This window comes from Sturnira hondurensis, unplaced genomic scaffold (genome assembly GCF_014824575.4).
Source record: "Sturnira hondurensis isolate 20B ecotype Veracruz unplaced genomic scaffold, ASM1482457v3 Scaffold0000780, whole genome shotgun sequence".
Taxonomy (NCBI): Eukaryota; Metazoa; Chordata; class Mammalia; order Chiroptera; family Phyllostomidae; genus Sturnira; species Sturnira hondurensis.
In genome coordinates, this window is record NW_028073411.1 from 9,967,205 (window position 1) to 9,985,707 (window position 18,503).

The 18,503-nt window shown below is 36.2% G+C and overlaps 1 protein-coding gene across 11 annotated transcripts in view; it reads left to right on the top strand.

Annotated features, from left to right (window-relative positions):
- The window catches only part of LCORL (ligand dependent nuclear receptor corepressor like), a 120,307-nt gene that overhangs the window by 96,339 nt on the left and 5,465 nt on the right, over positions 1 to 18,503 (top strand). For 7 of the 11 annotated variants that reach the window (XM_037045167.1, XM_037045217.1, XM_037045201.1 and 4 more), the window contains 2 exons: positions 1,891 to 6,716; positions 12,546 to 12,572. The exons of 1 other annotated variant lie outside the window; for it this stretch is intronic. In XM_037045167.1, coding sequence (XP_036901062.1) covers positions 1,891 to 6,716; positions 12,546 to 12,571 — 4,852 coding nt within the window. In that variant the 3' untranslated portion in view covers position 12,572. Of the gene's footprint in view, positions 1 to 1,890; positions 6,717 to 7,474; positions 8,120 to 12,545; positions 12,573 to 18,503 lie in introns of those variants that run through there. 3 more of the 11 variants (XM_037045186.1, XM_037045176.1, XM_037045252.1) reach the window with 3 other exon arrangements.

The following is an 18,503-nucleotide window of genomic DNA, read 5'->3' on the forward strand; positions in this document are numbered from 1 at the left end:
AAATTCCCTTACAATGGTAGAGGAGAGAGATAAAAATCTTGTGGTTTTCAGAATAGTTAACATTAGTCATTAATTTATATTATTTCTCTGTTTTACTTGATTTTACTATCAGAAAACGGCATTTGAGCATTTCAGGAACTGTTATGAAAGCAAATTAATATTTAAAATGCAGTATAGTATATTTTTTTGAGAAGTATGTAAAAATCTTTAACTGTTCAGTCACACATGTGTTTAATAGGTGATACAATAACTCTAAAGACACTTTTAAAGTCTGTTTATCAGAAATTTTTTTGGGGGGGTGGTTCTACTTATGTGAAAATTACAGTTTTTAATTGGCTGAAAAAATAGCATAATTTTATTTATATCTTTATAATTGATGGTTAACATTTTTTCCTCTTACCTTTGTTTCCTACATATATTTATTGAATTACCTAATATTGAATCTTGGGAGTTAGTTCCATCATTTTTCACCCCGATCATGATAAAATTTACAATATTTATTTTCAGAAAGAAAATGTTACTGGGACAATGTCATATCTTCAACTGTCTAGAGGTGGCAGTGAACTTTATTGTAATTTCCTATCTCTTCTCACTTTGATAACTACTTTATATCTAATCACATGCTAGTTTTAGTGAAATATTAGTTGAATCTAATAAAGTTATTTTTTACTAGAAAAATTTTTATCTAATGTTCAAAATTTGCTTGGTATTTTTCATATTCAAATAACTTTTTATAAAATGTAAATAAAATGTTACATACTTATCTGTGAGACAAATTAAGCCACTTTTAGCAAACAAAATAAAATCAATCCGACTTTTCATTTTAAAGGAATTCACTGATTTTTAATATACATGAACGTAACCTTTTATCAAATAAAACACATTCTTCTGTAGCAACTCATAATCAGCATTTCCCAATTCCAACCCTAAATTCTACAAATCAGGAGCTTCTAGCAATAACAACAAACATAAGAAGTCAGGAGTGGGAGGCCGTTTTCATGTACAGAGTTTGGTGATATGTTTAATTTAAATGGATGCTTTTCTGAAACAGAATTCTTTTATATATTTTATTCTTCTTACTGCTGGTAGCCAGATTTAAAAAATTTTGTAGACTTCTACATTGGTTGCTAAGTAATAATGAGTCTTAGTTAAAGTTAGATATATATATATTAGTTTCTGCAGTGGACATTTTCCAGCATTTGAAATTAAATAATTAGGTAAGTAATGCCTTTAGTTTCAATGTAATTACTTTAATATTTAAAATCAATTAAAAATAGATTTCATTTTTAATAGCTTAAATTTTTTATTTTTATTAGTTTAAAATGCCTACAGCTTAATCGTAGAACAGACATTTTATTATTTATATGAAATCTAAATCCCTTAGTTTTTCTTGTGATTATGCAAAGCTTTTATTAATAATATTTTCATTAACTTGAAAAATATGTATTTTAAATAAAGATAAGATTTTCTCAGCATCTCTTTTTTTTTATTGGCATTAATACCAACTGATAATTATCAAAGTAACTTACAAAATGTCAACTGTACAAAAATTTTAACTCCTGGTGAAGCACTTTCCATTAAATATTCTTAATATATTCAAAGATCTAAACACTAGCAATCTGGAAATATGCTCATATCTATAGTTGTCAGCTTTTATATAACAAAACGAGGGCTTTGTTTTGACTCTTAGACTTTGTCATAGGAGATAATCATCAGTGCTTCATCTTACTCAAACTAAACAGTAATCAAGATGCCATTATTGAAGCTCTGTGGAAGTTAGCAGTCCAGCAACACCAAAATATCTTTTGTTCAAACCCTGTTAAAATTATAACTCCTTATAATGTTGGTATTTTTGCTGTAATTCATTTTTTGTTTGATTTTTATTTTTAGTTCAACTGTTGATGCAAAATCAGAGGAAGCTACTAAAATGGAAAAAGAAAAATCAGCATTAAGCAAAGTTTTGGAATCTTTGTGCATACATCACCAGCAACAAGTTTTGGCTATGTTGAAATTTCTAGTCCAAGAGCAGAATGCTGCTTCTCTTTGCTGTTGTAATACATCATATACTGTGTCTTCAGGATCTCAAAAGTCCCTAATTGAAGATGATTTACATGGTCTATTCTGTAACTGTGAATATAGGCTGGCAGAAAGAGGGTGTTTACAAAATGAAAGACAAAGCCCTGGTTTGGGGCCTCTGCCAGTCTGTATTAAAGATTTACATTGTTTGTCGTGCCAAACTGTAACTATTGAACACATTAAGACAGTAGTGAATCGAGGAATTGCAAACAGTTATACTTCTCACAGGTGCTGCTCTGGACTGTTTCCAAACATTCACTCTACAAAAGTGGCCTTTCATACTCCTCTTTCACCAAAGGAAGTATGCAGTGATGTTTCAGTCAGTCTTGAAGATACTTGTAGATCTCGAAGTCCCTCACCCCCACCATTATCACCTGTACAGCCTGAAGGATTTGAAAAATTGAAAGATGTCATCTCAGAGCTTTCAGCCTTAGAAAATAACAGACTTGAAACAAACATTAACCAACCTCCATTTCTCACACCAGCAGAAATAAGTAGTGACAAAGGTTATCATGAAGATAAATTACATAAAGCTAAAGCATCCAGTAACTCAGATTCTTTGCTCTTGGAAAGCAGCAATAATTGTACTACAAATCATGAAAGAGGTGAAACTACTGTAATTTTTAAAGATTTAATGGACCGTATTAATGAAAAATTAAAATCAATAGAAACTACAGATATGACAAACCTTACCAAGTTACCTAGCAGTGATTGTAATACAGATAATGATTTAAAATTGAGAGATTTAATAACCTCCCTCTTGCATAATGCAAAGGCCAGTGATTACAGTTTTATGGAATTACTGAGTCAACATGATAAAAAGGTAGAAAATAAAATTATTCAGACAAGATTTCGAAAGCGTCAAGAAACATTATTTGCAATGCATAACTCTCCTGATTCACCCATGTTTAGAAGGCAGTCTTTGCAGATAAAAAGAGAACTTACTAGTCTTGATGAAACTTTTATAAGAAAGAAATGCAGTGAAAAATTTTCAAGGAAATTGATATGCAATGATGTGATATTTTCAACAAACAAAGAAGAATTCTGTCATTATCAAGGGCCTTCTTTACAAAATTCCGAAAACCTTCAAGACAGCAATCATGCAGAAATAGCATTTTCACCAGATTATGCATTACAGTCATTGCAACTACCTCTTCATAATTTAGAAACTAACTTGGCTTTTGACACATTTTCAGAAAGCTTAAAAAAAATTACAACTGAGAAAATCAACATAAAAAATACACAGGAGAAATCTGCAGCTGGAATGTTTTTGCAAAATCATAAGGAGAACTCAAAATTAGAGAATACTCAAACTCCTTTGAAACGTGATGTTCCTGGATTTTTGAGCAGAACTAAACGAAATATTGTGCCTCCAGGATGGTATTCTATATATGTAACAAATAACTATGTTCTCAAAAAGTCCCCTAAGTCCAAAAAAGTTTCTGAGTCTACAAAAAAAAAAGATCAAGTGAAAACTATCCAAATTGAAAGCTCACACAATATAGATCTAAACAAAATTGCAATGAATTCTAATTTACAAGTTGTTGTGGAGCGTTTAGAAGATACAATAAATATGGCCAAGAAGTCTTGGAATAATCAGTCATTATCAGAAGGATATAAAGCATCCAAGAAATTGAAAGAAATTGATGGTAAAGATCAAAATGCTGGTAGAAATATGACTCTTACTATAAGTAGAATGATGTGCAAAGAGCAGAGTTTATCAAAATCTGTGGTAGCATCCAGCAATATGAAAAGCAATCATATGCCTCCAGTAGATTTGAATAAAAAAAGACTTGATAATCTAAAAAAGTCATCTATTTTAGATACGGGTAGCTTGATATCCACTGTTGAGAATGTACCGCCGAAATATAAAGCCATTGAAAACTCTTCTTTTTCTACCTATTCTAGTCCCATCAAACTCATGTTTTTATCTGAGGTTAAAAGCAGTGAAGGAGTCAAATATACTTTAACTTCAGTCGGTAATTCTAAATCAAATGTTGATCATCCTTCTGAAAAACGCTCAAACCATCATGTAATTGAAAAAAAACCAGAAACAAATAAGGATATTCCAAATACTAACTTTGAAAATTTTAGTTCCAAACTTAATGATAGTGAGACTCTTCAAATAGAACTAAACAAATTTAATAGTGGAAAAGAATCTTCAGAATCTTCTGCAATGTTTACTGGTGATACAAATAGTGATAAGCCCCAAGAAGAACCTAAGGAAAATTCAAGCGGTGCAACTGACTCATCTTTTAAAAGAAAACCAGGTAGACCTAAAAAAATAGGTCCCCAGGTTGTAAAACAGATTAAGCGACCAATTGGAAGGCCACCAAAACCGAAAATTGATCAAACGGACGTCACCATTTGCCAAAATGAGTCCTTTAGTGCTGGAAAGAAAAGCCCAGAATCTCTCCTATCAGAAGTAAAAGAAGGTATTTATAAAAAGAGTATTACAGTAACTGTTATTTATGGAAGGTCAAGAAGAACTAAAAGGCATGTTTCCGAAGGAAGTATAAATATACGCAATGTTACATCTTTAAACAATAGTGTTGCAGATTTTCCAACTGACTATAATAATCTGAGAAATATTAGAGAATATGAACTTGACTCAGGTGAAAGAATAAGTGCTGTGTCAAGTTTGACTACTGAAAGTGAGATCTTAGGGTGTGGCTTTGAATATATTAAACCTATTAAGAACAAGTCTGTGATACCTCAACCTTCCAAGAACATTATTCGACCAAATCAGAAGCCTTTGGCAATAATTAGGAAGCCAGGTAGACCTGCAAAAGTGAAAATCTCTGGAATATCTGTAACTATTAATAGAATTTCACCTCAGGAGAGAGAAGTGAGTATTAGCAGCTGCTTACCTCCTTTACAACAAGAGAATATGTTGGAAAAAGGTCTGCCTGAAGAAAAGTATGCTCACCAATGCAATAAGATGGATACAAGGCCCAGCGAACCTGACATATTCAAGAATGGATCAGAAAGTATGGTTGCTGCTATACCTTTGAGACATTCTGTTAGGGATAGAAAACCATCTCTGCATTTCTTACATTCATTAGCATCTTCTAGTTCACTTATTTATAGAAATACTCTGCTCCATAAATCATATAAACTCCATTTGCAGAAGGGTAAAAGTCAGAAGGAAAAACATAGGCAGTCAAGGATAAAAATCGCTCCCAAGGGTACACCAGGAGCTAGAAATTCAAGGAATGCAAAAAAATTTTTGGAAGATAACAAATTAAGACCCATTTCTGAAATATCCTTGGACCCCATAATTTCATCAGACCCTTTGCTCAGATGGTGGGCTGCTTCTACTTCAAGTGATTCCTTATTAGAAGAATTAAACAATAGATTTGAGCAAATAACAAATGCTTGGGTGCAAGTGAGTGGAGATGAAGCTGAAAATTGTGTTCATAAAAAAAGGGAACATACTGAAAGTAGTGATTGCAAAATAGCTAGCCCTTTGAAAACCTGTCTTTTAGAACTTGAAGTCTCACCTGTAAAAATGCTTTTTCGGAAAAAATATGATTTGAATGATCTGTGTACCTGGTTTATGCAAACGACAGAAACACAGTCTCTTTCACTAGTTAGAAAAGCAAATGCTAGAAACCCTTTAGAAGTAATAAATACCAGAGGAGTTAAATTAGGGACCAAATATTCTGATTTTAATACCAGCCCCTTCAAAAAGCACTTTAAAAAATTTGCACTATCTTCTCCTTCAAAATCAGGGAAGTTGCATATACTACATAAAATGGTTAGCTCTCCACTCTTAAATGTGAAAAGTAATTTAACACTAGGTAGATTCAAAAGGACTGAGTTTAAGAGGTTGCAACATGAAAGGTGGAGAAGAGAGGGAAAGCTGCACGCCCGTGGAACAGTTGATTGGATCTCTAAAAGGAGGAACTTGAGATTTTTCTGCCAGAACCAATTTTTAAATAAGACTGAGGGGGGTCCAAATGCTGACATCCCACTCCAAGGGAAAAACACAGTAGATAATCAGTTTATTTTGCCATCTGAGATCAGGGGTGGCTTTTTGCAACAGAGAGTGGCAACGTCTGACTTTAAAACACATGCTAGTTTAGAGAATAAATTTAAGTCAGAAGCAAAAGAAAATGGAACAAATTACAGCCAAAAAGATTTTGAAAAGGGACCAAGACTAGGAAATATATGCCCAAATAATTGGAGATCAAAAACCTTAAAAGATTGTAGAATATTTTTGAGAAAGATCAACTATCTTGAACACAAAAATACTTTTAAGCTAAATACAGTTATTTATTCTCCTGAATCTGTTGCCAGTGGAAGTAATCATCAGGCTCATATGGAAGAAGCAAAACGCTTTACCTTAAGATCCCATTCTGCTAGGCAAAATTGTTTTAAAAAACAATCTAAAGAAATAGAAAATGCTAAGGTAAATAGTCCTGCAGCTGATAAATTTCCTGGCCAACTTGACAATAGTAAATTAAATAAATGCGTTAATTATGACAAGACTCCTTCCGATAGTTCTGAAGTCCTTAGCAAATTGAACAAAAGAAAAAGACCTCCATGGAAGACCACAGAAATGTCAACAAAAAGACATAAACGACAGTCTTGCAACAGTGGACAAATGGCAAACTATTATTCAAAATCCCAACTAGGTAAGTTTTTCTCTACTTAATTTTAAAGTTTCATTGTAGGTGCCTTGAGTGAAACATAAACTGATGGGTAGAAAAGAAACGGCTGATTTAGTTTTAATTTATTTCCAAAATATTTGGACAACCTAATTTCTTGGCACCTAGTATGAAACTCATGAAATTAGGTGCTGCTAAATGTACCAGTGCACTTCCCCACATGTAATGTGTCCAGGATTTCAAGCAAATTCAAATATATTTAGAGAGATGGAAAGCCTCTAAATGTGTATCATTAATATAAAGTTGTATTATCTGCTTTTGCATTTGATCTAATATAAATACAGAAGACAGTTTAACAGATAAATATGCCCAAGTAACTGTCTAAAACTTAACTACTACACTACTGACTAATGTATATTTATTGTCTGATAATTAGAGACCAGACCATGTCAAAAAAAGGGAAAGGCTATAACGTGTGTAATAATTCTAGGATACCAGTCTCACACTCACCATTAACTTATTATGCTCTTTGGTACTGCTTTGCAAACCACTTTAATACTCTGCTTATTTAAACAATGTCAAGGAAGATTTTCTTTTCAACAAAAATCAGCAGGCTTGTTGAATAGTTTTGGGGTTTTTTTCCATGTTAGACACTGAACTAGATTCCATGAGCATTTCCTTCCAAAGATTATAATCCATAGTCTGTCTTGGGAGAAATTAGCTGTACAGCTAATTTTAAGGTGTTGCAAACTGAAATTAAGTCAGCAATTACGTGCTTTCCTCAGTTATACTAACCTGACATTGGTGCCTCAGGGAGACTTACTCTTAGAACCTGGTAAGAATGAGACAAGAGCAATGTAGTGGCCGATGGAGCCAGTTCGGGCTTGGCGTACTGTGAAGTGCTAGACATTCAAGACGCAGAGGAGCGTGGTAGTGATGCCTGACCACTCTCCTGACATGGACGAGTGCCAGGCTACATTTGGACATTTAAGGATAGTTTATCATATGATTGTCACATTGAATATTTTAGGGGATTTTTCTGGGGGTTGGGTAGGTAGTGATGGCTTTATTTCTACCCTTTAAAAACGTTCTTAAAAGCTAAAGAAGTACTATCAGGCCTTATGTTAAAATATTAAAAGCAAATAATTTAATCTTGAGTTTTAATATGTAAGATTATTACAAACGCCAAAATTTAATTATTTAACTAAGCAATTTTAAAATGCCTATTTTGGTAGTATCCAAACTAACATGCAGTGATTAAAATTTTTAACTAATATGCAATGATTAAAATTTTAAAATTAGAGTCTTCGTTATGAAAAAATACCAAATCTAAAATTATACCCTTTGTTTCTTGCCTTCAGACTAACTAAAAGTAACTGTAACAAATAGAATGTCAGAAAAAAAGAGGGAATCTTGGTAGTGATTTTTTTAAAAATTACAATTCACCTAAAAATATACACACATATTTTTAAAAGGCTGTTGTGAACGGAGAATGTGGTGTTTCATTTTTAAATCTCTATGCCATCCTCATTTCATGCTGTTAAAGTTTACCACAGGGAGTCAGCAAGGGAGTTTAGCTCATTTTACAACAGAACTGTGTTTTGTCCTTTCAGCTGCTTAACCACTGTGTCTTCCTAAGGTGTACATACAAAATTTTTATTTTAATGATCTTTTCATCTTATTAAATATAAGATTACCCTAAAAAATAAGATGGAAGATGCCTGATTATTACTTTTCAAATTAATTTCACAGTCATTTTGTGATAATGTAAAAACAATTTTAGCACATTTAGAGTTGTTTTTCACCTTTTGTCATTTTAAAAATTATTAGAACTATTTCTTGTTCTGCTTAAAGTTCTATCTTTTTACTGATAACTTTCCTTCTTTATTTTTAACATTCTTTTTTTTAATTAAGGACATCTTTATAAAGCTGTATTTAAAAAATATTTGTTATATTTATCTGATTTTTAAATGTTCTTTAAGGTGTTATTTTTTTTCTCATTCTGGGTATTTCATACTTCTTTTTGCCTTTTTGGAAATGACACTAAAGTTCATTACTAGTTTTATATGTGTTTTTGTTCTTTGTAGAATAATTAGTGACTGGAGACCTGAGAGACTTTTAACAATAGAACTTTCCTAGAAAAAATTCCTAGTGCAATGTATGTATATAATGAATTATGCAGTATTTCTATTGAGGAAAAGTTTTGCTTTTACCACGAGTGTCTTATTTTCATACATTTCAAAATTAACTGTTCAGATATAATTTAATACTCAGGAGTTTTGAGATTTATCCTTTACTACATTTGTACTGCTGTATATCTGTAGCCATGGAAAGGAAGGAAAAGAAATACAGTTCCATTCCAAGTTCAACAGATACTCAGCGAATGCCTACAGTATGCTCTTAGGCACTGTAGAATGTTCAAAAAGTTCCCTTTCCATCTAATTGGGTAAACAAGTCCTACACCACTTATTTATCCAACAAATAAGAGTCTATTTGATGTTTTAAGGGGGATGGTATATGTTTTAGGGGTTGAAGCCATGGTTCATGCTCTCAGTGCTTATCATGGAGTTACCATGAATAGGTAACTCCAGTGGGAAGGTGAGTGCTGGGATCCAGGAGAGACGTGGATTGTAGGAGCACGTAGGAGGGGAATTGGACCCAGGTTCGGAGAATTAGGCAAGGATTCCTGTATAGTCACAGCTAAGCTGAGATTTCAAGAATGCCAACGTAGTAGAAGTTGGGAAAGGAATACTTCAGGCAGAGCAAACTGCGTGTCAAAAATTGAGGTGACGAAACAGGCTTGTTTGGAACACTAAGTAATTTTGTTCAAATAGCTGAGGCATAAAATGGGAATTAAGGATGGGGGGGGGAGTAGATGGAAAATGGCAAAAGATAAAGCTACTAAGGGAAGGACAACCCAAACTGTGAGTTAATGAAAGAAATGTTTTGAGCCCTGCTGGTGACATTCATGGAGAAAAATAGGTACCTTTGTGAAAAAATCAATGAAGTAGAATCAGTACATCTAAGAGAGTGGAGAAATGCCTAATAACATCCAGGTTTAGGACTTAAACATCTGGATAGGTGGTAGTAACATGCACTGAGGTATAAGAGAACATGTGGCATATTCAGTTTTAGAAATAGGGAATCCAGGGTATCCAGTGAGATGTTTAGGAAGCAATTACTTAATATGGGGTTTTGCTCAGGAGAGAGTTCTGAGCTAGAGGTAAAGATTTGGTGTCAGCAAGTCATCGAAGAGATTGTTCGGTGTAAAATGGGATGAGCCTAGGATCCCAGAGCCCCAAGGATATGGAGGAAAGAAAAATGGTGTACAAAGGAAACTGATAAGAGTGGTCAGTAGGTGAGAGGAAGGCAGGAGAGGGTGGTGAAAAGGAAATGCGTCATAACTGGAGAAAACAGTGTAAACTGTTGATAATAGGTCAATTAGGCCTTGATATATTTCCATTGAACATAAGCACAAGAGGTTATTTTACTGATTTGGGAGAGAGCAGTATGGTGGACTGAGCCAGAAACCTTGTGATTGAGTACGTGCAGTGGGAGGAAATTAGCACAGAAAACTATACATGGCTATGATTGGAGAAGAGAGAGGGAAGTAATGAAAGGGAAGCCCTGTTTAAGGCAGGTTTATTTAAAAAAAAAAAAAAAAAGTTAGATGCTGATGAGAGAAGCCAGTAGAAAATGAAAGGAGGAAGGTGTAAAACTGAAATGGCAAGCAATGAAAGTGGGGTGAAGGCCCTGATTTAATTATTGGATATTACGGAGCATCATTAGCAAGATTGGCCTTGGCCACAAAAGTCACTTCTCTCTTAAAACAGCAGAAGAGTGGGATATATATGAGGACAAAAAAAATCCCATTGTAAGTTCATGGGCAGAATGTTAGGGATATTAGGATCTATATTTTATGAATCAGGATGTAGTGTGAGATTTGTATGGTGGGTGTTAGTAATGTGGATAGGTTTAAAATACTGTCCCAAGAAATAATTGGATTGAAGAGTTTTGTGATTTTCATCTCTGCAGCCAGAATGTAAGCGTAGAGAAGGGTGGGCCTTGAATTTAATCCTTATTGCATACACCGAGTGGGTGTAACAGGACAAAGAGATGAAGCAAAGAATTTGTTCTGTGAATAGTGAGAAACTGATCAAGGTGTAACTCTAGCACCTTTTCTAAGTAGCACGGTGCGGAGATTTAAGGGGGAAAGCAAAATGGGGTGTATGAAGGGCTCGTTGCAAGAGATTATTTTGCTTGATAATGGAGTGTGAATTTTGAAAATAATGCAGACTTTTTAATATCAGTGTCTTTTGAGTTCCCAGAGCAAATGCGTGTCTTTTCCTAACTGATATATATCTGAGCATAAATAAACTGCCTTTGGATGTCTCTGAGGAAACTTTAAAACTAGAATAACCTAATGTGCACTTGAAGCTACTAAATTCATAGGTCTCATCCTAAAATGTTAAATTTTTCCCATAAAAAAATTAGAATTCAAGTTGACACTTTGATTTGGATTCTGAGATGACTGAAAAATGTTAAGTTTTCTCTGCTTCTGTTTGTCATCTCCTCTCAAGAATGACTGAATATGCATTTTCTTTTCATTCTGAATGCTGGTTTTCACACAGGTATATAACTGGTGGGTGTTCTTTAATTAACAGTATATTCCTCAACAGCCTGAAACCCAGACTAACCACACATCCTCTGGTCCTACTTATGAACATTCTACCAAATTTTTTGAGTCTTAACACAAGATGTTCTTTTAAATTTGTGTGGTTGAGGCAACCCTTGACACAGAATATCCTTAACATTTTTAAATAAAATGTGAAGTTCACAGTTTCTTCATGCGCCGTTATTTAGCATCATTATTATCATTTAATGGAAAAACTATGAAGCTAGAGTAGATGATTTTCTGAATTTCATTTTGATAGAAAAAAAGGTTCCAGATGATCCCCAGTCACCCTAATCTAACTTGCTGCACAGGAGATGTGTTCCAGGAAATACAGAAGCTCACTGGACTCTGTGCGAGGGTCCTACGGGGGTGGAACACTGAAAAAGGCTTCATTGTCTCTCTCCTGTGCTTACTGAGCCACAGCGCCCCATTAACACGTTCACCCGTGTTCTCCAGCTATATCCATGGGACTTTTTATGTCCTACCGAACACAGCCTGGGGAACACAATTGGGAAATGTTGCTGTACATGGTTCTATACTAGGGTTTTTCTGTATTTACTGTGATACTCACAGAAGGAATGCATGAACTTGGGGAACATATCAAAAATATTCCAAGTTTTTTTGGGCAACAAAGTATAAACTGAAGAAAGATTACTTGGTTGAGTTTCCATTCTAGTGGATATGGGGTATAAAATTATTTTTAAATATAATATTAATCTCTAATTCAGGAGCCTGGCCCATGCCCCACTTTGGACGTAGAGTTTTATTGGAGCACCGCCTTTCACTGACTTACCTTCTGTCGCTGGTTTTGTGCCACACACGGGGGCTGAACTGCACAATTACAGCAGAGGCCACATAGAGCCCGCAGAGCCTAAAAGATTTACCTGGCCCTTCTCAGGAGAGGTGCTCTCACTGACCCTGTTCCGATCAGTAGAATGCTGACGTGGAGTGGCTAGAAACAGTCATTGGATTTTTTTTTTTAGTAAATTAAAATTATCATATCCAGATGACTCCCCAAAGCCATCCACTCCCTGCCATTGTCCCCCCCTCTTCCCACACAATACATTTCTGTCAAGTAGTATCTTTGTGGGACTAGACTTGTCTTTATCCAGCAGAGTGATGCTGGGGGAGTCCTGAGTACCAGTTTTATTGTTTTGTAAATCTCTATTCTCTCCCTGCAGCCTCCAGACCTGCTTTGTCTATATGAGGTAAGTTCAAGGGTCACCCTTCTTTTCCTTAAACAGCTCCTAACACCCGTTAGAGATTGATCTCAGTGCTTCAGCCCTTAAGTTCCTTCTTCGCGTGTTCTCTCCTTTTGTACCCCTTTGTTCTATTTCTTTACTCAGGAATTCAAAATTCTTAGTTCAGCTCCCCTGGCTAGCACCCCCCGCCCCCTACCCCCAGCTTTCCTGAGCTGTAAGCCATTTTCTTTGTAGTGGAGCTGAGCATTCTGTGATTATCATGTTATGCCTACTGAATTCACCGATTATTTAATTAGAAAAAAGAAAGCGGACTAGGTGTCTGAATGATTTCACCTAGCCAGATTTTATCTTGTTTTTTTTGTTTATTTAAAAAAAAAAACAACCTTGGCTTCTTCCTCCCAATTTTAACTTCAAGCAACCATGAAAGTTTATTTGAGACTTTGTTTCCATATTATATAAATATAAAGGCTAGAATCTATAGACCCCATTAATTTACTCTTTCAAAAATGTTCATCTTCTGTATGCCAAGCAGTATGGTAGACATCTGGGATTATGGGACACAGAACCAGATATGGGCTCCTGCCCTCATGGGTCAAGTTTATTTAGAAAGACATTGAGAAATAATGACACAAATCTTAACTTCTTAATTAGTAGGTGGTAAGTGAGAATTCCTTACAGATTTGATCCAGTCAGGGAAGTGAGGACAGACCTTCCTCAGGACATGGCCATGGAACTGAGCTGTGAGTGTTGAGTAGGAGTTAACCAGGATGGTGGCAGAGAACTGGTTCTCCTGGGAAGGCATGACTCTCCAGGAAGAAGGGATTGCATGTTCAAAACAAAACTCGGAGGCACCGTAATTCTTGGCAGGGAAAGGGGTGAGGCATGACAGATGTGTCTAGGACCAAACAAGAAAGGAGGAGTGTAGTGTGAAGACTGGAGCTTACGTGAAGCAGACTGTGCAGGTTCTCCGCAGCTATGGTTATGTACTTTCAGTGGTTCCAGTGGCTCTTAGAATAGAGATTTAGTCAAGTGAGGACCCTACTCCTTTAAAACAGCGGCTTAGAAACTGTAGTGTGGATCAGAATCACCAGGAAGGCTTGTTCAAAAAGACATGATTAGACTCCAACCAGCTTGATTTGGTGGCTATGGAGCGGGGCCCATGTGACGCTTATGCTGCTGGTCCAGGGACCACACTTTGAGCACTGTTAGTGTAGAAACTGGTGTTGTGAAGGCGGAAGGAAGATTGTGTCTTTCCTACTGTGATCACAGTGTTGTAAATTGCCTCTAAAAACTTTCTGTCCTACAGATTCTGCTATGCTGTAAAACTTTACTTCACTTTCATTTAATTAGAAAGATTTTCTGCTTTTCCATGCCTTACCCCTTTCCCTGCCAAGAACTATGGTGCCTGATTTCTTTAACCCATGCATTATTTAGAGGTGTGTTGTTTAGTTTGCAGATATTTTTGTTGTTGGCTTCTAATTTAATTCTTATGGCTTTAAAATACACTTTGTATGATTCTAGTCATCTTCCATTTACCGACATTGTTTTATGGATCAGCGTCTACCCAGATCTACATTAATAAATGTTCTGTATGCCCTTGAAAATAATGTGTATTCTGCTGCTCTAGGGTTGAATGTTCTAGAAATGTCAGTTAAGTAAGTCAAGTTAATAGAGGGTGCTGTTTAACTCTTTCATCCTTACTGCATTTCAGGCTACTTGTTCTATGGATTTTTAGAGAGGGGTGTTGAAAACTACAACTGTTATTCTAGATTTTGCTATTTATCATTTTTAGTTCTATCAGGTTTTGCTTTATGTATTTTGAAGTTCTGTGATTAGATTCCTGCATGTTTAGAATTTTTATGTACTTTTGATGGATTGGTTCCTTTATCATATGAAGTGAACCTCTTTTTTAAATCATTGGGGTATAATTGACATATTAGTTTCAGGTGTATGACATTCTGATTCGATATTATATACATTGCAAAATAATCACCACAATGTCTAGTTAACAGCCATCACTGTACCTAGTTTTTTTGTTGTTGTTTTTGTGATGAGTTTATTTTATTGATTACTCTCAGCAACTAGGGCTAATTTTACACCACTTGTTAAGGTGACAGCAGTACCCAAAGATTCTGCCTCTTGTCCCATGTGGTAAGAGGTCTTTTCCATTCTTGCTGGTGTGAACACAAATATCCAGCCCTAAAGGTTCGGTCAGGATTTCCCACCTGGTTCTTCCCAGTAGTCTTTTTACCGCCTTGGGAAACAGTCATGCGCTGATCAGTATCTCCAGACTCCAGGGAACCCTATGCAGATCTCTGAGCTCTCTCTCTGTGCAGCTCTCTCAGGTACTCAGCCACACCAAGTCTAGCTGACTTAAATTTCCTCACCTCCAAAGTCTTCCCATTTCAGGAAGATTTCCAAGTTCTCTGGGTTCCTCTCCATCTCCTGCAGCCTGGAAACTCACCAGGCTGTGAGCTAGAGCTGATGATAGTTTTTACTCTCGTTTCCCTTCTTTCAGGGATTGCTGTCATCTTGCACTTTCTGTCCTTCATTGGCTTTTAAAAAACTTTATATATTGTATCTGTGCTTAAAATGAAAGGGTAAATCCAGTTCTTGTTACTTCTTTGTGGCCAGAAATCCCAGATTTATTTTTTCAACAAATATTTATCCAATATCTGTACACTAGGTGCTAAAAATAGTATGCTGAGAAGACCAAGGATCTTTATTTTCATCATGTTTGTATCTTAGTGAGAGAAAAGGTGAAGTAGAAAACACAAGGAAGTGGTAAATTCCATTAGTGAAGTTAGGAGAAGGAAGAATCTCTCGGGAGCTGCTTTAGGTTAGTACTCAGGACACTCCTTCTGAAGGCGTGTCGCACAGCGGTGGGTGCAGGCGAGACATGTAGGGTGTTGTTACTGACCTGAGTGTGAATGAGAACCCTAGAGGGGAGTTATCGGATCAGAAGGGAAGAGAGCCTGGGACTCAGCCTTGAGAAATTCCAACATTTATTAGCCAGGTAGGGTAGTGTGACCTGCAGTGGAAAGAAGCAGAGGAAAGCCAGTAATGTGTGCTTTGTCCCAAAGCCAAAAAAGTTTCAAGAAAGAGGATGCCTTACTTTGCTTGGGCTACCATTAAAAACCAACAAGAAACAAAACAACAACAAAGAAACATTACGTGGCAAACAATAGAAATTTATTTTCTTACAGCCCTGGAAGCTAGAAAGTCCAAGACCAAGGTCTGAAGGGTTCAGCGTCTCTTCCTGACTTCCAGGTGGCCACTTTCCTATCCTCTCGTGTCCTCTGCACTTACAGATACACCAACCCCATCATTTTGGGCCCCACCCTGTGACCTCAGTTCACCTTTATTACCTCCTAGAGGTCGGGTCTCTTAATATGGGGGGGTTAGAGCTTCAACATACAGATATGGGAGGTGCACGGTTCAGTCTGTAGCAAAGGAAATGGCCTTGAATATTGTTGGGAAGGCAAAAAGTTGAAAAGTATAACATCATGCACCAGACTTACAAATGCATTGGTGACTTTAGTTCTATTTTCATAAAGTGAAAAGACCTGGAGGCCAGATTGGGTGTAGGTTAAGGAATTAGGTAAGACAATGGTGATAGCAAGTGTAAGGTAACTTGTTAAAGTAATGTAACTCCAGAATTTGAGGTTAAATGGGTGAGTTCAAATTTGATAGTTTTATGTACTTCAGAGTAAGTTTTATGTACTTCAGAGTAACTATGGCAATTCCAAGTCTCGTACCAGAAAACATTTTCTCCCTGCATATAGCTTCCTTCCTTTTCCCTTTGAAAAGATGATTTCGTTTGTGAAATTCAACCTAAAGAATACTGTTATGGTGGCTCTCAAAAACGTTAGTCAGTGCTCTAACACTTTTTATTTACCTTGAGCAATGGAAAGATGACTGACAGCTCCTTATTTAGTTAAATACGAGGAAACTTCATGCTCTACCTCTATCGCTCTCCTATGTAGAATCATCACGGCCCTTCAGGGTATCTTCTTCCTGTTTGAAACCTGTAGATCAGACACTTGCCATGTGTTGGTATTCTGAAGTAGTAGACAGGTGGATGTTAGCCTGGCGAATCATGACAGAATTACATTCCAAGAGTTAGTATGCACAGTAGGGTCATAGGTCACTGGCCCTGAAGACTTCCCCTTAGTTCTGTGGCCTGGATAAGTCCTCTCGCTTCTATGCGCCTCCATTGGTGGTGGTTAGAAGTGAATGAGGTAATGCAAAAGGCTTTTGGCATAGTGCCTGACATAGCAACTGCTCCATAAATATTTTCAGGCCTGTCTTAATCACACTAAAATTTACTGTTTCCCGCAGTTTCACTACATTACATTAAAGTGCGTTGTCTAAATGACAAATGAACTGTCATGTATCTCCAGTAATATAACAAGTTTAAATTATTAGAGCTGGATTTTTTTTAAAAAATTGTTATAATCATCAGTGTGTGTCAATTTAAGTGACCCACACGAGATTTCCGTCTTTTATACTTTGCCAGTGCATGTATTTCTGTAAACATCCAGTCAGATGGTATAGGGAGGCTGTCCTTCAGGGTGGATGAAACCCCTAAAATATTAAAAATAGGCTTCGTCATCCTCATCATTTCGACATGCTTTGCCCTTGTGCAGTTTTCACCTACCATGTAGGTTACGATAAGGACCTCTTTTCCAGCTTCTTCCTCCTTTCACCAAAGTATGCAGCGTTAAACTGAACCTCGGCACCTGTCTACAGCTGTGTGTGGCTTTTAGAGCATGTCAGTGGGCCCTCATCAGATCATGAGGAATTCGTAAGGCAAGCAGGGAAGATGTCTTATTTTTCTTCTTACAGATGAAAATTAGGCCGAAGGAAGCTAAGGTTACTTACTTGTCTAAAGTAAGGTCAATAGGCTGATTATTTTTAGTGTCAGAATAGGATCCAGGTCTTTACATTCTTTTTCCTGCTTCTCTACTTCCAAGGAGTCTGTCATATACACCATTGCTGAGGTTTCAGTAGAATCATGGATATGGAGATGAGAAGCCACTTTTTCAGGCAACTTAAAACGCTGCTTCAGCTTTCTAATGATGTAAAGCAGAGAAGCCATGAAATAAAAATAAATAAATTTGATACAAAACTTAGAGTGGGTTCATGACAGAATCACCATAAGCAGATACAAACGACTTAGGAATGAGGCAGGGTAGGGATGGGGATGGGATTGTAAAACACACAGAACAAAGGATTAATCCTAACTGCGCATCTGCAAGAAAAAGATCGTCAGTTGGCAAAGAACACAGAAAAGGAAAATAAAAGATGGCTTCCAAGAAATGAAAATAAGCTTAAGCTTCCTCATGTAAATATTGCAAATTAAACAGTGCCCTTTTTTACCTGTCATTCCCCCCACATCCCTAAGTTCCACTACATATTGGTAGGAGTGTGAAGGAAGAAAGGCATTTCCATATTAAGAGTGTAAAGGGTACAGTCCATGAAGGACATTTGGTAAAGATCTATCAAAATTTGAAAAGCACCCTTTGACCCAACCATCGTATTAGACATCAGCGCTGTAGTTAACCCGCACACATACAGTAACATTCAATACATTGATATTTTAAGCAAAAGATTGGAATAGCCTAAAAGTCTTACCAACTGAACACTGATGAAGTAAATTATGACCTATCCAATGGAGTGAAATTCTATGTAGGTATGAAAGTATCAAGTATTCACTGTACAAATATGAAGCAACCTGGAAAATATACATATTTTTTATTTTTTACTGTTTTATTTTTTAGTTATAGTTTATATCCAACATTATTCTGTATCAGTGTCAGGTGTACAGCATTGTGGTTAGAAAGTCATGCATTTTACTAAGTGATCTCCTGATAATTCCAGCACCCACCGCGCACCATACATAGTACAATATTATTGACTGTATTCCCTATGCTG